General features: G+C 41.8%; 1 protein-coding gene across 1 annotated transcript in view; it reads right to left on the bottom strand.

Moving 5' to 3' along the window:
* Positions 1-405: 405 nt before the first annotated feature.
* Positions 406-20,874, bottom strand: part of adam12b (ADAM metallopeptidase domain 12b) — a 73,071-nt gene continuing 52,602 nt past the window's right edge. The window contains exons 13-24 of the mRNA XM_029450242.1: positions 19,509-19,686; positions 16,378-16,467; positions 15,518-15,713; positions 15,317-15,425; positions 14,618-14,816; positions 12,575-12,652; positions 10,521-10,629; positions 10,214-10,352; positions 9,631-9,739; positions 7,656-7,907; positions 2,432-2,608; positions 406-1,916 (exon numbers count right to left, since the gene is read on the bottom strand). Coding sequence (XP_029306102.1) covers positions 2,495-2,608; positions 7,656-7,907; positions 9,631-9,739; positions 10,214-10,352; positions 10,521-10,629; positions 12,575-12,652; positions 14,618-14,816; positions 15,317-15,425; positions 15,518-15,713; positions 16,378-16,467; positions 19,509-19,686 — 1,573 coding nt within the window. The 3' untranslated portion in view covers positions 406-1,916; positions 2,432-2,494. The remainder of the gene's footprint in view (positions 1,917-2,431; positions 2,609-7,655; positions 7,908-9,630; positions 9,740-10,213; positions 10,353-10,520; positions 10,630-12,574; positions 12,653-14,617; positions 14,817-15,316; positions 15,426-15,517; positions 15,714-16,377; positions 16,468-19,508; positions 19,687-20,874) is intronic.

Below are 20,874 nucleotides of genomic sequence, written 5' to 3'. Positions count from 1 at the left end.
TTAAAACAACTTGTTATAAACAGTCATAAAGGAACTTTTATTTGGTTTCTGATTTCATCAATAAAATCTCTCAGTTTAAATGTCATCCTGAAACATTTGTCTCTGGTTGAAATCTTCAAAATCATGTTTTCACCACGACCTCAAAGCAGTTCATACATATATATATATATATATATACATAGATATATATAATAGTATATATATATATATATATATTAGATATATATATATAGCATACATACATATATACATACATATATACATACATATATATATATATACATACATATACATATACACATATATATATATATATATATATATATATATATACACATATATATATATATACATATACACATATACACATATATATATATATATATATATATATATATAGACACACATATATATATATAAAAAAAAGGAAATGATATCTGACATACAGTATTTACACTTTAAAATGGCTTTTAAACGAGTTACAGTTATGCAAATAAACACAGTACATTTAGGATTTACAAATGGCATAAACATTTAACGACTAAATGACACATAACATAACACATATTTTCCAGCGGAGAGAGCGGGTTACTCTGACTTGTCGAACACATCTGAACACTTCCAAAACAAGAAAAAATAATTACTCATTCAGACAAACACTGCATTTGGACACACTGACAAATAACTGTGCTGTAAAGCTTTTTACCAGTTGAATCCCTCCTCGTATAACAGCAAGTCAACAACAAATAACATCACGCAAATTGGCCAACTCAAAGTGCAACGCCAAGCTCCCAATCTGAAGACGTGGCTGTAAAATGCATGAATAATCTCAGAGTTCAAGAATATTCAAACCATACAAAATGTGGAAAAAAGCTTGGAAAGCTCACAGCGCTGAAGTCATCCCGCTTGGCTCGCACACTCGAGGACAAAGTGAGCGTGAATGTTAAACATACAAACATCAGAGTTAATGTTGAATTATTTGGTGTTGGTGTAATACTCTGGAACACAATCCGTCTGTCAAATGTGCGGAGACTCTCGCCAGTATCAGGATAGAGCGTCCAACGCACGCCCCGAGCGGTGTGTCAGAGCCAGGCTGAAATATGTGTGAAGAAGTACTTCTGCTCTTTAGTACTTTGCCGTGAAAGTGAACTTATAAGGTAATGAAAGAGCCCGACTGAGAGGCTGTAAAATGAGCTGAATCCCACCACACAAAACGTATCGTGAGGGTTTAATGACTTGTTTTTAATTTAAAAATAAGATTTGATTAATATCTACTTTGTAGCACCGTGGCAACAGAGATAGAAAAGATGCATTTGGTATTGAATACATCATAAAAATATGAAAAACTGAATAAATAACAGCGCTCTATGGCTCACAAGCTACACTGAAAATGTGCCGAGTTGTGCTCCATTTCCCTTTTATCTTCCCTTTTAGTCCAAAAACTCTCTTTGTTTGCGCTTCAAATATTCAAGCAACTGGTTATAAAAACATCTTATATTTCAGCATTTAGTTTGAGAAAAAAAAAGTATAAAAATCACCAAAGAATGCAAAAGGAAAATATGTTTCCTAAACCTTTCCCGGGGGGGGGGGGAGGGAAACAGCACTCTCCATCAGACAGTCCTGTGCACAAACTGGTGATATCGCAGTTAAATATTTAAATAGATAAATAGTTCATTGGTACCTGAGCGAGGACAACAAAGCACCTTTTAAAGGCGTAGCACCGAGATGTGATGTTAGCCCCCTTTCACTGGAAACTCTGTGATACTTCCAAATGTCCAAAAGGTCTTACAGAGCCTCAGCGTTAGTGCAAATCAAGAAAGTCTTCGTCTGTCGTTAGCAGATCTACTCGTCCGAGACGTCACGAGCTCAGCAGTCCTCATGTCTTTGGTGGTCTGTAGGGCAACATCGGCACAGGTCTGAAACAGAAGCATGAACACGTGACGTCACAGGAAATGCAAAAATGTTGAATGTTTTATTTCTACGCGGTGCGTCGCAAAAGAGGTGAAAAGCTGTGTAAAGCCACAATAATAATAATAATAATAATAATAATAATAATAATATCAGCAGCCTGAACATGCAGGGGTACAAAATAATGAATATCTAGCAAAACACTTCACGTACAGCATGTGAGCAAATAGGAGTGAGATGCTGTTCCTCAATTAATAATAATAATAATAACTTTATTTGTGTGGCACGTATCTAAACAAGGTTACAAAGTGCTTCACAAAATACTTCAAGTCACAAAATATAGTTACAATTATAACAATCAAGGCTTCAGAAGTCACAATAACGTGAAACCCATCCCCGTGCGACACATATCCTGTCTGAATAAAGCTGTGACGTGTCGGACATCTTCGTCACTTTTAACGGAGAGATGAAGCCGACGCCGTTCTGTTCTCCACGTCTGACATTCCTGTCACGCTGCACTGACCTGCTGGGTAAAGGGATGTTGGGTGGAGGCCTCGGCACAGTGGGGATAGGTATGGGGAGGGGTCTATTTCCGGGGAAGTGGACCCCCGCTGCTGTGGCCACTGTGACCCAGCCGAGAGCTCCTCCCTAGAGGGTCTGCAGGCAGGGGCTTCTGGGGGGGACTCGGCTTTCTAAAATCCTGAAGAAAAAAAGAAAGAAATCAAGGTCAATACTGTATATGTGCTTATGTTTATATATAAAATGCTAAATAATAGTGTTGTCCTATATTCAAACCCCCCAGCATTTACTGCACGCAGGTGCATGATTAAGGTTTATGTGTCTTGAGGAATAACAGAATTAATTGATCTTTCAAATGCAGATTTGCATTTTACTCACTTGGTATTTAAACATGATTGAAATATCCTATTTGCTAACTGACATTGACAAACCCCCCCCCCCCCCCCCACCACCACAAATCTCATTACTCTTACCTTGAGACGCAGTGTAAAGGAAACCTGAATAATATATATCACGTTACCTTCTACCTCCCTTTGAATATGGATAAGCTGTGTAACAGCTATCTGGAGACAAAAGCGCACACGTTTCACTAGAGGGCACTGTGTTATCTTCTCTCTATTCCCTCAGCTAACACCAGACCAATCCCAAACCTCCTCTGTCTCCGCCACCTCTGCGGCAGCGGTGTGTGAGTGTAGAAGGTTATCTGAACGAGTTGCCATCATGTGTTACTAATCTACAGCAAGGGGGGGCGAGGCAGTGATAAACATCTGCTACCAGCAGCCCCGGCTACCGTCACACACACACACACACACACACACACACACTCACACAACCTCCCCCGCACCACAACACACACTCAAGAGGAATATATGGGCAAACTTAAAGTTATATGCACACACGGAGAAGAGAGGGTGAGACTTTCATGAAACATTCATGAGCGCGGTGAAGACGTGACTTGAGTTTTGTCACGTCAACATACGGACTGTGAGTGTGAGTGTGAGTGTGAGGCGCTGTGCGACACACACAGAGCCGGCTTCACTTCAGCAGGACTGTCACATGGTGGAGATTTATATTTGTAATCAAAAATGTGTCTTAGGTTAGGAGCTCACAAACAACATACAGAAAGACACAACATATTACATTGAAACACAAACAACCCCATAAATAAATGAGAGCAGGTGAGCACGGCTGCATTGTTTGGAAATGGATATTGTAGTGGGAACGATAGAGTTTTTGTAAGTTCACTTTTTTGACCAGAAGAGCTGCGAAGTAGCTGCTGCCTGATGGGAGAGGCTGGGAGGAGTGGGGAAGGGGGCTCTGAAGGGTCCTTAGCGATGAAGTCTGCCTTCTCTCTTTACTGCATGATTGAAAAGGTCTCAGAGTTGGCTTTGAGTGGTGGCCGGGGATTTTTTTGGTTTGCGAGTTCTTTCTTTCTAATATGCAACACATTTCTTCTCTTTATGGCTGTAAGTATGTAGTAATCCCCGTCACCCAATTCCAATTAAGGAACATCTTAGTGCTACAGCAAATAATGATCTTTTAGACGCGTGGTGCTTTCTTGTTTCAACATGACAATGTCCCCCCCCACCCCTCATGCAGAGACAGAGCCCTGGTCTAACCCTCTATACAGCATGGTGAACAGTGACATATGGACGTAGTGTCACTGTCTCCACATACTTGTGAACATTTGCAAGTGTGTGTTGTTGCATAAGTGAGGCGACTATCGAATTAGGACCGACAATAATCATTAACGATGACTCTGACGGTTTATTTCATTGATTAAACCATTTCGCTTTTGGGCTATAAAGGGATGAGCTAAACTTCCCACGGCCCGAGCTGAAGTCTTCAAATTGTTTGTTTCGTGTGACCAACGAGTCCCAAACAACAGATATGTATTTTAACTATCGTAGATGGACTAATGAAAGCAGCAAATATTGACATTTCAGGCACTTTTTGCTGAATTGTTTCGGCTCTATATGAAACAAAGTCAGTGATGTCACAACTTGAGTATATATCTAGTGGTAGTCAGTGTTAAAACAAAAGCCTCAATTATATTGCCATGTAATATTCATTAGCTAAGGTGCACTGTAGAAGCCTCTTTACTGAGAGAAAAATATGTTGTGTGCAAAACTCTTCACACGGCAGCACAAAGCTCTTCAGATGCGTCACAGAGGTTCAAATGTTAAGATGCTTTAATCATATCATCGGTTAACGGCACAGCGGGTCCCCTGTACTCTGAATGTGCAACACAGTCCCATGTGGATACTGTTCTTACTTGTTTAGAGTGTATGTGGGGGGGGGATCCGTGTGATCCAATTAGAGCATATCCGTGTGAATATAAACTGAACACAGACTTTGCACATACAGTGCACCACCCACTGTGATCTTTAAGTACAAATTAGTTCCTGACACGTGTAAGTTATGGAAGGTTTAAGTGAAGTGAACAACAACTCCTCCAGATATGAAAAGCAGGCCTGTTTCTTTTTTTTTTTTTCTTCTTCAAAGGAGTGCACAGACGGAAAACAAAGATGTAAAAACGGACAGATGCATCCGCTCAAATGCCAGAATAATTCAGGACCCATGTGCATTTTAATGCCGCTCTTGGCAGAAAGGCTCACGCTGTAACCGGAGTCTTGGAGGCGTTCACATATCTTAATTCAAAATGAAGGATTACACTGTCCTCCGTGGCTTTGAGCAAGATCTATGAGTCCTGGGCTTACAAGCACCTTTCAAAACCCTCCGGAGGAACTGAAAAATGCGTCGTCGTCTGGCCCAAAGCAAAGCCATTTTTCTAAGTTCCAGTAAAGATGACACTTTTGGAACGTGGGATGCTGCATTCTGCTTTTGCAGAGCATCTGAACATGGGGTTTTTTTTTTTTAGCTTGTTTACTTCACATTTTTTTCATTCATTATTTCACATTTGACTCCACAGGTATCTGATATGTATGTTTCAAGATAATAACGAGCGGGTCTGTGCGGGAGCAGGATCCCGGCTCCCTCACATGTTTTCTTATCCTGCACTGACTCAATTGGAATAGATGCAGGAGAGGTTTTATTCCCCTGGAAACACCTCGACATTAATGGGGTGCAATTGGCACAGCGGCATAAGATAGCCTGCGAAACAGTATTTTAAAATGAGACATATTGGCACAGACAGCAGCGGAGGTTGTGTCAGGTATTACAATGAGCTTGTAATACACTTTCTGTTGAAGGATTGACGTCCTGAACGTCCCTGTGCCGTCTCTACTCACTCCATCTGTTTCATTACAGCGAAATGAGCTAGTACGTATTAGCTGGGTAGTGGAGTTTCATTGTTTTGGCAGGTCAGCGAGCAGCTTATTTATAAAGCGAGCGGTAGCCTTTCAGCCAAAGTGCACCTTTAGTTGGCTGAGGTGATATTAATCAAGGGCGATGTGCTGCATGGACGCCACAGAAGCATCCAGAGCTGGATATAAAGCCAGTTGTTTCTGCTGCGCAGGGGTAGAAGAATGTAAAATAGTAAAAAATACTCTATTACTACTAAAAGTACAAAAGCATCATCAAGTACTGAGTGGAGTTGAAACATACAGATGGAGTACATTTAGTACTTTTCTCTTATCTTTGCTTTTTAATTTTCGTTTTTATAAATATAGAATCATTTTAAATATAGACTTTAATTTTAACTTTACCAAAGTTTTGTATTTTATTAGCTTATTGTATATTTTTCTGATGTAGCTGTAAAATTAATTGAGTGGAGTAAAAAGCAGCGTACAATATTTGCCCCCAAAAATAATAGTGAGAGTATAAAGAAGCAGAAGATGGAAATACTCAGGACCTGCTCAAGTACAGTACAGTACCACTGCTGCCGCTCACCTGAACGATTAACCTTGGCGGTATGATAATTGGATCTCTGCACGTCCTTCCTTCATGCTTTTGCTTTACATCTGGGATTATGTTATTCTCTTTATCCAGCGGCGAGACAGTCACATCACAAAGCTCATGTCTTCATCTTTTTTTTTTTTTTTTTAAAGCAGCAGGCATCCCTGAATTCTCCTGTGCACCCTGCTGTGTCGACATCCAACACAACTCTCCTCGCTGTGCTGGGACAGGAACGCATCAGGATTTGGACGCACCACCAAATCCACCAGACAGATGGATTTACTATCTCCACTGCATCCAATACTGCCGGCTAAGCAGAAAGTAACGTCTTACTCAGGGGGTTGGGTCGCAGGGAGGGAGACGGATTGAATTTTGCAGTCGATAATGTGGGCAAGCAAGCGGACCGCAGTGCAGAAATGCAGTAATTCCGGGTATCCGACGCTTTGCTACAGCCTTTACAAATGACCATACAGGTGGCTGTCTAAGGTTTACACCATTAACTACAATTTGCATAAATTTTACATTACAGCAAACTATACCTCGGTTTTCAGATTGATTTCCTACCATCCACTCCACTCCATTGATTCGTGAATTTTAGTATTAAAATCATGAAACCTAAAACTTGCTTTACAGAGATGGTTCATAAATCATAAATGATCTCAGTATGTGGCTGTTCTGGAGCTATAAACACCATGACACTTGCATATGATCGCTGTTTTCAGCCCATCAGTGTATATCGTATCTGTCCCCACCAAAGAAACGAGTTAAGGACTTCTTGTCCACGCTGGCTTAAAAGTTGCTCGTCAGCAACTGTTTCCAAGGTCAATAATTAACTTTAAATCTCACCTTTAAAGTGTTCAGTCATTAAAGTACAAAGAAAAGTGGAGATTTGAACATTTCCATAAAACCCCGTGATATGCCTATGATTGCGATGCTTTTTTTAGGGCGCCGACTCAAATCTCAGATGTCAGATTGTCCTTAAACTCACCACCAAGAATTAGTGAGCTCCAATGAGAATTAATTTTGACATTTAAAAAGGAGACAAATTTGTCTCTGTGACCTGTTTCCAGACACTTTCAAGTCTCAGCAGGTTCCTTTTCACGCTTCATTAAAATGCAATAATATTAATGGTTGTCCAGAACATACTGCAGGAGATCAATGCGGAAACCTGCGTATTGGTTTAGAAAATGGTCAGGAGTAATGTGGAGTTAAATACACACAGCTTGAATTTAATGGACTGTGCCGAATATATGCTCCATTAAAGCTAAGAAAAAGAAAAAATGAATTACCATTATAAAATATTACAAGACAATTTATGACAAAGTAAAAGCTACAGCCTTAGAATTCATGAACGCTCGAGTCGCACAAACCTGGTGTACTCTGTAGGACGACTGCTGGCGTGGCAGACTGAGGAAAGGCGGCACTCGAGGTGGTGAGAGGGACGTGTGGGCGGGCAGGACCCTGTGGTGGGCTGGCAGAGGAGGCAGAATGGGATGGCCCACGCTCAGAGACACCGGCATGGGCTGGCTGATGTGTAAAGGCTGGTAGAGGGGCAGTCTGCGCAAGCTGTGCGAGTGGAAGTTGTGCGGGGGTAGAAGAGGCTCCGCACTCAGGAGAGATGGCTGGAAAAGAGGATGAGAGGAAGTTATTTTCAGCAGTTCCAGCAGTTAAATGCGTTTATCTGTTGAGGCTGCAGCGTACGGGCTTTTGTGATAGGTGTTCCTAATAACTAGTAACAATCTCCGTTGTGTTCAAGTGTCCCGGTAAGCCACCTGAAACCAAAGTAGTCATTTGTTTTATTATTTACAACCAAAAGATGTTGCTTTGTCAAAATGTGAAAAGGGCCTTTCACATCCGACTTCATATCCACTTTGTATCTTCCGCTCTCAACACCCTCAGATAATCTCGTACCCTCCACATGTTGCAGCGCTGAAACAATTCTCCAAAACAAATCTAACGGGGGAACTAGTTTGAGTAGCACGTGTCACGTAGTGCCTGGTTAGGGTCACGTATCTGTGTCAATGTGTACATCTTTGTAATTCACATATATTACACTTTTCAATCATGAAAGAAGAAGAAGAAGAAGAAGAAGTACTTAAGACAGCTTTTCTGACACCTTAGAGACAACATTTTGAATATTAGATCAACAAAACAAATACTCAAGGTGTGGAGTATTTGTTTGAGTATTATTTTCAGGATCATTTATGGCTTAAATGATCCTGAAAGTAATCATTAGTTGCAGCCCTCGTCTTGTGTAATGATTACTCAAAAGCTTTCACTTGAGATATTAAAAGTTTAGTGAGGGCATAAAAAGTAAAACTCCGCTCCACACATAAAAGTGTCTTTAGTGTGAATTAGCTGATGTCAGAATCAGCCATAAAACTGGAGAACAATATTATTAGATATGACGTTTTGAAATTGTGAAAGCCAGAGTCTGACCACATGTCCTGAACAGCTGTTACCCCTCCGCTCCAGAACAAACCGATAACGCCTAAAATGGCCAGAAAGGATTTGGCTGCTGGACAACACACACACACACACACACACACACACACACACACACACACACACACACACACACACACACACACACACACACACACACAAAGAGAGAAGCTGACTGACATCTGGACATCAGCGAGTGAATTGGTCACCATAATACGAATGGACAGGCTGTTTCAAACAGTCATTCTGGTGGACAGAATAATAAACATGAACTTGATGACCCTCTACGCTCAATTATGATATAAATATCACTTTTATACACAGTTTCTGCAGATACAGGACACTGCAAACACCATCCACACACACACACACACACACACACACACACACACACACACACACACACACAGTGCTGATCATTTCCAACAAACAAACCAAAACCTGCTTTCTTCCTCCACCTGAATCAATCAATTCTGTTCCCCCTACTATTTTTTTTTTTTTAAATCACAAACAAAATATTAAAGGGGCTCAAATAACAACCTCCTGAGTCTCATTTAAATTGAGCAATCTCTCAATTACAGTTTCTCAGCCTCCCGTCACACAAAAGAACCGCAATTAATATTTCTCAGATGGAGAGACAGAGATATCTACAGTGAGGCCCAATCAATTATCCGGCATCTTGTTTTGTCAACAAGCCTGGGAGCGTGATAACTCTAAACCGAGGCTTGGATGTTAGTGAAGGCATCTAATGGGGTTTGCAAAATCAATCAAAAGGGGGCCGTGACAGAAATAAGCACACGGACACACACACACATTTACAGGTAACATATGGGTGCATATGAACATACTGTGGACACATTGTTTAATGCAGTGACAGATATAGTGGAGGCTGTGACTCACCTTATAAATGTTGGCTCCACAGGGTTTGGGTGGAGGCTTGCGCTGTGGGGTGGGCCTGTACATGGACTGAGTCCTGACGGGGCTGGTGGGCCTGTTGGCCTCCAAAGATCTATAAGTGCAACACACAAAGTTAAAGGTGCAATCTGTAACGTTTTGTTTTTATTATATATTAGAGATGCAGTGATTGCAATTTTCTTGGCAAAAAAAAAAAAAGTCTAACCTCCAACTTTCTAAAATCTATAATTAACTTATATTTATATATATGTATTTGTAACTTTTCTTAAATGGATGATTTAATTGTATGTTCGGTAATATATATATATTAGAGAAATATTATTATATACTGTGTATAAAGGCCTATTATAGTCAACTATTTTTATTTATGTATTTATGTAACGTTGTATCCATATTAGATCCAACCAGAAATTAAGAATTTCACTTTAAAACAAGATCGCAGGAACAAGAACTTAACCTGTGGTGTTAATCCAATAATCTACATATTTAAACAGCCTCTCAACATGTGACTGACGCACAATCGAACCTCACTGGCTCTTTGTTTTGTTTTCGTGAAGAGACATGTCACCTGAGTTTCTCCAAGGTGCTCTTCTTATTGGTGAAGAGGAGGCGCATCAGAGTCTTCCTCTTCAGGAAGAGGATGATGGTGGTGAGCAGCAGGCTGATCAGGGTGACCAGGATCGCCACAGTAATGACCACACTGTCGGCTGATGCCATATATGACAACACGCACATTAATACACACACACGCACATCTACAGCACAGAATGACAGGACACGACACAGACACCGTTACAACTGGGCCACGGTCAGCAGCACAGTTTGTGACTCAAGCAAGAGAGAAGTGAGGATGGAAATGAAATTGTCCACACTACCTGCCAGTCTCATTGGCCCGCTGTCGATGCTTCCACCGAAGCCCGTTTTCTCACACAACGGAGGCGCCCAGTGCTCTTCACAGTGGCAGTTCTTCTTGTTGTTGCACACCTGCAAAAAAGAAAAGAAAGGTAGTTGTACTGTATGAGATGAGATGAGCAATATTGATACTCCTTTTCACCTGCATAAAATAGCACCAAGAAGCATTTGTATTCCTACCAGCTAAACTCCAGATATAAATCATGTATGGGTCCATCCAATACAAACTAGATGAAAACGTAATTATGTTTTCTTCCATAAATACACCGCTCCCATTCGGTTAGTCAAAGTGACTTTTAATAAAAGAGGACACCGGCTCTGCATGTGTGTGTACTGAGAGTCGTAATAGATAAAACATGTGCATGGGAGAGTCCATCCCGTAAAGCCTCAGGTTTCCAGCGCTGAAGTTTGATCCAGGAGGATTCCCTGGCGAGGTAACGCAGGCCAGCTGTCAGTTGGAGGGAGGATGGAGCAGAGAGGGAGCTGCAGAGGGAGCTGTGAAGCTGTGGGGGGATTTACATTTAGCACAGGCGTGCAGTCAAGTGGCTTCCCTGCCTCCAGGCCACTGACACTTCCTCGCACCGGGGTTAAGAGGCACTTTGGGGGCTCAGAGGGAGGTACGATTTTATCTGGGAAATGTTCCAACAGCAAAGCAAATACAATCTCATACTTTTATCTTTTGTCACAAGGAAGTTATCTGTCTCTCCTGAATTACACACTCAATGTGAAATAAGAGTAGGCACCTAATTATTTAGAATCCTGTTGAGCTGAAGATGCATATAAAAATAATCATACAGAGATATTATAAACACTGTAAAATCAGTTTTTACTATGTCTGATATCTCATATATTTTGAAATGGTAATAAGATTGACTGATTGTTGCATTAGATGCACACACACACACTATCTCCATCTTCAGTTAGTCATATCAACATATTTGATCATTCAGAAAAGATTACGCTTCACATTTGGATCCTTTCTTTTGTCGATGTCTATATGGGCGTGTGAAGTATAGAAAAGCAACAACTATAGACACCGATGTACCTGAATGCAGTCAATACATGCCTGGCAAGATAAATTGAGTTGACTTGCAGGCAAACAATATTATTTAAACTCCCACAGTAAATTTGGATAATCGCTACTTTTCCAGTCAGGTCTCGTACTGTGGGAGGTGTTTGAGAAAATGGCAGACAAATTGATTTGGCAGATATTTCTGCAGGGGGGGTGGGGGGAGGGGGGAGAAGATGCAGCTCAAGAAGTCCAAACTCTTAATGGGAAACCATTTCTCTGAACTTGCAAAGTATTTTCTCTGTGATTATTTTGTATTGCAGCGGGGACATCAACTGGCAGCTTTGTTGTCGAGGATAACAATGTTATTTTTTCCCCATTGGTTCAGGGGTGTGTGTTCAGTTTAAAAGATGTCAAGAAAAACAAAGTTTAAGGAATATACAATTTTAGGATCGCAGGTTTGGTTTCTCATTTTATAGAATCTCCGGCGCCGTTTCTGATTCTGTAAACTTAACAACAAAATAAATAAAACATAAACACCCCCTGTTGAATTATTGATAAGAAATACTAAGACGGAGAGATGATCACTTCTCGGCAGGAATAGTTTTTATTACTTTTATACTGCAAACAAAGTAGCATTGTGCTGTCTTACTGCAGCGCTGCACTGTGTCTCACCCTCACTGTATAGTGAGAAGATGATGGACAGCACCTTAAGTACACCATAAATGATGCTGTTAAATGGGATTGATTTAACCTCAGTGAGACAATGAAGATTGATTGTACAGAATGGGAGCATCTGCCATAACTCACAGGTTGCACTGTAAATACACTGTTGCTCTGCTATTGTGTGCAATTACGGGACAGTAAGTCGGTCTTGACGTTGGTCAATTGGTCAAAAAGGGACTAAATAGATAAATGCAGAGTCCTCCCAGAGGTGCTGCACTGTTTAACAGGCTACAGTGTATCATTTAACACTAAATATTGAGCTAGTAGCTATTTTGCACTCACCCCACGTCCATTGCACTTCCCAGAGCACTCATGCACACCAAAGACACTGACATTCTGACACTGTCGATTCAGGCACACCTATAAGAAGGGGGGAAAAGCATCATCAGGCGTTTATAAAGAGAGGCGATGAAGATCAACACAAAAGAAGACGTGTGTATCATGCCTGTTTAGTATGAGCACATGGTTTAGTAGCAGGTGCATGATTTATGCCTGCTGCATCTTCTCTACTCAAATAAACCAGTTGCTGGTCGACTCTGTCTCGACAAAATTAACAATTTTGATTGAAAATACATAAAATAATGTGGACTCAAAATGGAAAAGGAATACAATTGTAAATGCTACATACATTACTTTAAGTGCAGACACTGAGGTAGCTGCACCACAAACCCCACAAGCCTTAATAAGTGAAAACACAAAAAGGTACAATATGCTGTGCATCCCTTAAAACAAACAAACACTTTTTTGATTGGCAAACTCCAGCTGTTGCTTCTATGTAGAGAATTATGCCTGCATTAGGAAAAGCAGTATTGAGCTCTCGTCTTCTTCAAATTGCCACTGCTGTGTGGGCCATGTGCTGCCAACTTAACGCCCTGATTGGCATGGAAAATACAAAACCTTTTTGAGAAGAACAAAGGCCCATGATGACAAAGACCCACCTTCAGACCAGCAACATTTCCACATAATGTGTGGAGCTTACTCTCATTTTGCAAAGACAACATCCAGGACACAAGCTAAACTGACAGACGACCATTTTGCACACAAAGCCCTAAGGCCTTTTAGCTCCAAGGGCAAGTCCCTCGACGTAATCGAAAAGGATTATGAGAACTTGTAGGACTGTGAGACACTACAGTTTGGTTCCGTAGTCTAAACCTGGACAAGTCGGACAGTACATCGTGCGAAAGTAGGTCTTTTTCTAGCATAACCTGGCTGTCACACAATCAGCCAGCGCTGGCCTTCCACAAGTTAACTCCACAGCTGCAAACGGTTTGGCAACTGCAATCATCCAGTTGTGAGAACTACGGAGGAGACGCTACGGGTATCTGTAAAGGAGCATGTGTGGCCTGGTCAGGCCCGGGACATGTGTCAAAGCCTGCGTCATATTTCCTGTATTACAGGAAATGGTGAGAAAGCACAATGTCTTACATAACTGGAAACAAAAAATCCACAAGGGAGAACCAGAAAGGGCTGGTGTTTGTAAAAGTCCTCAAGCACAGAGTATAAACTCTGTAAGTTAACTCACCTGGTGCCATGAGGAAAGTATAGGGACCAGTGAACACTAAATAAAAGGGACATTCTGGACAGGGAAGGGAACTTCCAAAACCTGTACTGGTGCTATAGAGTTGCTTTAAAATGTAATGTGCATCTATTTACTTATTGATAAAGCAGCAGAGGATGTTGGGGACAATGCTCATATGAGCCCCACATCACATGCTCTCACAACCAGTAATGCAGGACTGAGAACAGATCTCATCTGGAGAGACAATTAAGGAGGAAAGAGCTGCAGACCAAAGCTCTTTTTCTGCCCTTAAGTCACCGGCGTGGTGAGGGAGGTTTGGAAGACAACACATAGAAGGAGAAAAGTAGAGAAGGCACAGCTAATAAAATAACTGGTTGCCATAAGGGCCTTGTCCAGCCCCAAGCGTGATGTGTATATAACGATCACTTGATTACCTCCGGACTTAACTTTATTAGCCCTGTTCTTTGGGAAGGGCAACCTCTCTGTCTCTGTCTGGGCTCCGTACTGCAGCACTCTGCACTCAGGACCCGAAGGATTACGACAATAGGCTCATACAGTTGTCAGCCTTTTGGGGTCTCTAGAGGACAAATATTATAGCATGCTGTGTTTATAGCGCAATAAACAACAAGCTACTTGCTACCGTACTGTAGCAAACAATCAGAGAATAGCAGGGAGCACCTCCGGATGAGGCTTATACATTTCTATTACTGTCTATTAATAAACACCTGTGCATAGGTGAGCAACTTAACAAGAATGAATTACAACCGGTCAAATGTCTCTTTACATATTAGATGATAATGACTCACCATGCCGTCTCCACACTTTGTACCAGCCAGCACCAGCCCGGGATCAGGCATGTCATCGCCCAGATAAACATGCGTCCCTCGACACAGGATGCGCCCGCCTTCTTGTAGCGGGATGTTGGTTTCAATGGAAACAGCGTTCGTTCCGATCACCGGCCGGTTGGCTCCACCTTGGCACTGAATTTTACCACACTTCGCATCCCTGCATACAACACGCACACGGGCGGAAACACATGCGTGCACACAAACAATGAAAGATAGAAATAGTAAAAGGCTTTTTTTCCTCAATAAAGCCTAAAACACGAAGGCCTGTCAATCACAGACAAGGATAAGTAACTTCAGAGACGGATGAAAGGCTGCAGAAGAGAGCCGCAGTGCTCCAGTCTTCCGGTCCTTAAAGCAATTACATCAATTAACAAAGAGCTTGATTACGGAATTCACCTAAAGGGAGAAGACCCTGAGAACAATTAGCCTACAAGAATAGCATGAAATGGTTCATGAATACATTCCTACGCCGCAATTAGCTGCTATCTTCCTCAAATCACATTTTGTTCACGCGTGTAAACTTTTGTTTGAAGATCACGTCAGATTCCACAATTTAGTGAAGATTGCCGACGACGCCACTTAAGCTGTTAATCAGTTGTGTTGTGCACAGTAATTTCCCTGTACCTCTACCACACGAGTGCAGCTGCAGAGTCTTACCTCGCTTCACATTTGGCAAAGGAGCCTTTGGAATCCTTCCCACAGTTCCCGTAAGGGTCTCCTGCAGAGTTGACTCGCTCGAAGCATATCCCAGGGGCAGGCTTGGCTCCTGCACACACAGACAAACCAAAATGAAGGGAAAGATCTCTCTTACGAAAGTGAAGATGATGTGTGTAACTTATCGGTTAGCCGTTGGTTTACCTGGTCCCCACAGGGTGATGCACTGTTGCTCATGAGTCTGGCAGATGCCGTTGTAGCAGTATCCTTCAACGCTGTAGCAGGCGTGCCCATCGTGCAGATAAACGTTGGCTGGACAGTGAGGGTTGGCACCAGTACAAAACTCTGGCAGGTCACAGGAGTTACTGGACTCTCGACACATGGTGCCAGCCGGTTTCAGCTGGTGACACAGACAGTACAGTTTGTGCCCTTTCAGACAAGGAATCTGCAGAATTGCTTTTAGTTAAATCTGAATTTGTATGTAGAGCGTTGTTCAATGCTGATGCCACCTGCCATGAGGTCGAACATGTTTTTGTGTAAAGCACAGGGAAGGACTCATTTGCCTTAAACTGGAGGTCTGTCCAGAAACATGTTCAAGGACACAATGAACGGACTTAATGTGTTTAATCGCCTACAACAAATGTTCCCTTTCAAAGAGAGGACACACATCCAAAATACTTAGTAAAACAGATTTACACGTCAAAGCAAAAAAACCAGCAATAACTTTCTCAAGATCAACTTGACAACTTGCCCATAATTAAAATCGGCCTTGAGGTAAAATATACAAAGTTGGAACGAACTGACCTGAAATATTAAATTATACACGAAGGCACACTATTATGAGTCTCTTAATAACCTCGCAGAGGGAACGAACAGAGGTTTGGAAAGTTTTGGGTCTTGAACCTGAGTTTTGAATTGAAAAATGTTAATCAGTGCAGAGTGAAGCTTTGTGTGATGTTCATATGAGCAGAGGAAATACAATTTCAGAACCTTTTCAGCTATGAAAGTGATAGAAGGGCATTTCAAATGTAGTTTTAGACCCCGGCCTGCATGAAAACTCTTACCCTGCAGTCTTCACAGCACTGTCCGTGGGCGCACACGGCGTCTCCCTTGAGGGTGCATGTGGTGGCGTTGCAGCATGGGTTCATACATTCCTGGGATACGGGAGAGAAAACAAAAAATAGTTAACAGCATGTGGACCTGATCTTCGCTCGGAAGTTGCTCTCTCAGCTGGTCCCTGTCAGATCAACATATCCAGGTCAGGGGAGCGGACTTCCTGTCTGGGGATTCCTGCCTAACTTATTCTGCCCTGGAGAACTTTGAATGGAGACAAACATGTAGACACTGAAGCTCATATGTTCTGGATTTGTGAATTCTGGAGACCTTTGGACTTTGAAGAGGAGTGCGTTTAATAGGATGACCCTGGTGGGGTCAAAAAAGAGGAGACGTGAAGCAAAAGAGCAAAAGAAAGAAATGTGGCAGTGGGGAGTGTGTGTGTGAAGATCTTACCACAGATAGTGGAAAGATGTGGCAGAGCTGACTGTTAAGGTATCATTGACCGGCGTGGGAGAGGAATTTTAAGCCTTTTAGAGGCGAAGATTGTAGCCACTTCACCACATTGACAAGATCAGAGTGCTGCTGACAGAAACCGACAAGAAGAGAGAGGATACACACGGAGAAGTCGAAAGAGGAGTAACGCTGTTGAAGACTTCAGAGAGGGAGTTGCAATGTTTATCTTTTATTGGATGCCAAAAGCTTTGTTTTCACAGTAGTGTCACGCATTGCAGTATCACGCAGAAAACAACTCCCACTATCATTTCTCTTTTCTCAACATGGCTGTTTGGCTTGTGGGGCTCCCAAGGTAAAGACAAGACGTGTTGAACTGGAGGCAGCCGGCTCGTCGGACGTCTAATTTTCAGTTGATGTGCAATTTTATGGCTGTTTGCTTCTCGGCCCTGACGTAAGCCTATTGTTTAGAGAAGGGAGAAAAAGGTGGCTTTCATCTCTCGGTGTCCGTGGGCCGGCGGATAAAACAAAGCAGGCTCTTTGTGGTGACATCATGGAGGTTATGGCGGGGCAAGCTCGCAGAGATGGAGTTGGCAGAAGTAATCATGCACTTAAGTTTGTTGGTGGTCAAACACAATGACTCCACTTAAACACTACCTACAGTTGCCTGTAAATGATCGGGTACATATTCAAACATATTGTGGAGTCAGTTTGAAGAGTTAGTTCATGCAAAATTACACAAAACTTAAAAGCCCACTCAAAAATGAGTCTTTTTCCAGAAACAAAAGCTCTGGTTTATCCTCATCAGGGATGGACTGCGATTCCATTTTTGGATCTGGTTTTCGGTTGGCAAAATACGCAGATTTTGTTAAGCTGCGATGCTAACAAATCTCTTATTGAGCCTTTTCCTCGTTCATTTAAATAATGTTAGCGGGCTCATTCGACCCTTTAAATGACAAACAAGAGCTAATCAACATTAGTACGATAATTGCTAAAAACGTTGTTTAAATAAACAGTTTATTTGTTTGTCACACAGTCAGGTGTGTGTTTTTCTAAATATGTAATTGCTAAAATAAAACTTATGCGTTATGCGCTGAGGACAAGCCGGTCTTTCCTTGTCAAAGATAATTTATTCATGATGTTAAAGAAACATTACTCTGTAACATCCCTAGGTGTGTTTGTAGTTCAGTAAGACTAACAGAGCGAAGACGCTTCTCTGAAGAAATGATTTTTGCTGATCGCATCACACCATCAATATTTTAAGCTTCTCTGCATCATGACCTCCAGTACTCTGAGTAAACAGCTTGTGAAAAATAAGGTGTACAATTCAGCAGGCAACAACTAATTTCAATCTATCAGATACACATTTAATCAATATTTCATATCTTCTGCTGATCTGATTTTCAGGTTGTGAATATTAATTAGGCTGCCACTAGAATATATACGATGTTTCTGATCTGAATCTTTGAGTTATTTATAACTTCAGTTACCTGCACATGTTAAAAGCTAAACTGTATTGTGTTTGATAAGGCCTTCGAAAGGATTCACATTATTAATATGAATATGTTTTATATGTAGAGCTGAAACAGTCAAAAGTAAAACTTTTTTTAAAAAGTTGCAAAAATACCAATATTTCCGAAATGAGGATGTTTTTCTGTTTTACATTATCATAAACTGCATAAAACATTTAGGTGCTGTTTGAACAAACAAGCATTTTGAGGAATTTTTTCACAATCTAAAAATCTAAAAAGATATAATTATCATCAAATCTCCACACAGCTGCAGCTGAGTGACACCTTCCCACACATGATTCTCACTTCACTTCCCATGGTGCCGTGCCGTGCAGTGTGTGTGTGTGTGTGTGTGTGTGTGTGTGTGTGTGTGTGTGTGTGTGTGTGTGTGTGTGTGTGAGAGCCGGAAACAAAGTGGGTGGATACATGCATCAGAGCGTGCCCGGTTGTTTGGGTGGCGAAGCCAAAGAAAGCTTATTTCAACATCGACCCGATTACACTTTTGTTTGTTTCCTTTGTCACACAGTTGGACAGTGGTTTGATTAATGGGCCTTCAACAAGGACATGAAATCCTTGTGGCAGCCTGTCAGAGCACCGCTCAGCACATCTGGGACACTGAGAGAAGGTGTGATGTAAATAAAACACTTACATCGGAGGCCTCGGGTGATTTGCTGAGCTTTTAGTCTTTTTTTTCCGCAGCAGGTTTCGATGCTTTTAAGCCGCAAACACACAACGTCAATGTCAACTGAAAGTTTAAGTTGACATTTGCTGTGGTTTGTCGGGGGGTCTGAGGGAGCTACTGAGACTTTCAGTGTTCTGGATGATTGCTACAGGACAGTCACTGTTGTTTTCTTTGTTTCCTTGGAAGGGGAACAAGTTACATAAGTGACTTTTTTCTCATGATTCATTTCTGCCGTCTTTCCTAGCGTTTGAGTATATATACATATATCAGAGGGTGCAGTTTACTGTAAGTAGAAATGAACATGGAATACTTCCTACTTCACTCAATTCTTGACTCACCAAAGACTTGAAATTGATTTTCTGAACCGCTTTTGTGTTTTTAACTTTTGTTTATCCAGCAACAACACGTTCTGTGCTACACACTGTTAGCAAAGTGTTGGAGAGTGATCCACCCCACTGAAGCGGCTCAGGTTGAAGGCCCCGGGTCTCGACCTTACCTCTGGTTCCCCGCAGTCGCACTCTTCTCCCTCCTCCACGTAGCCATTGCCGCACTTCTGGCCACCATAAAGCACCTTGACCTCGGGCATGTTGTCCAAACACATGCCCACGCCTTTCTCCAGACTGGCAGCAAGGTCCTTCTTACTGCAGGTGCTAAACACTGTTGGAAATGGATACCTAGAAGAAGAATAGAAGAACAAGGTTTGGCTGAAATGAAGGAATGAAGAGACATGACAAGATTTCATGGACTCAATCATTCAGCTGAGCCAGAACACGGAGAGAGCTTTCTTCAATCTGCTCATTCAGACGGCCTTTTCACACAAATGTAATGCTCTACTGACATTGTACAGTATGAGCTCCAGGTCAATCGATGTTCAATCCTTCTCAATTCATAAACGGGCCATCAAATGTTACGGAGAAACATTTTCTCTGGCAGCTGCATTTCCAAGAGGCATATCCTGGCACCACCAGGACAATTCAAGCAACTAACTGGAGGGATGCGTGTGAGGAGGCGTATGTTGGATGTGGAGGCCTTTTTGCGTGCGAGCACATGCGTGTATGTGAAACATTAATAATAAATAAAAAAACAAGACTGAAACCACATCATTTCTAACACATTCATTTCACTGCCTGGTATCGCCTACCTGAAGGGCTGACTAATGTCTAATTTAGCGAGGAAAGAAATTGGATTTGGTATTGAAAACGAGAAAATGTTATGACTTTAGAGATGAAACTGTGTGATGTGCCAATAACAGCTGTGAAGCCCGGGGGAATGGCCCTCCTGCTAGAGTGAGCTTCTGCGAGTCGAGGAACCAAGGACCAGAAATAAATAGGGAGAGAGATGGAGAGTGAAAAACAAAAATAATATGTAGATAAGTGAGAATTATACAGGATGGGGACAGAAACAGAGCAAAAGACACTGAGTCATGGACAAAGGGATGGAAAACCATCTATGCAGAGAAAATAGAAGGAATGGACCATACAGGGGGAGGCACAGGCCCCAAAACAACCACAAAGAGAAACCAAATGAGACGCAAATTGAGAAGCAAAACGTCACAAAAAAAGTGGTTAAAAAGAGACGGAAAGGGAAGAGAGAAATTACAGACTGTTTAACTCCACAACAACCACAAAGAGACGCACATGGACTAAAAAGAGACACGAAGGCTTCGTTTGCAGTTGTTTTGTGTCTCTTTCAGTCTGGATGTCTTGCTCCTATGAAGGGATGGGGCGGGGCTTTTACACGCCTGTGTCAAGGGACCGGTTGTCTCATAATCTATCCATGGGTGTAGTTCTATTTGGAGTTACAAATAGCAGCTGTTTATTTATTATTGCAATTATTTCAAATATCAGTTATCACACACTCAC

This window comes from Cottoperca gobio, chromosome 15 (genome assembly GCF_900634415.1).
Source record: "Cottoperca gobio chromosome 15, fCotGob3.1, whole genome shotgun sequence".
NCBI lineage: Eukaryota > Metazoa > Chordata > Actinopteri > Perciformes > Bovichtidae > Cottoperca > Cottoperca gobio.
The sequence above is the reverse complement of the archived record's forward strand: the minus strand, read 5'-3'. Positions and strand labels throughout refer to the sequence as shown.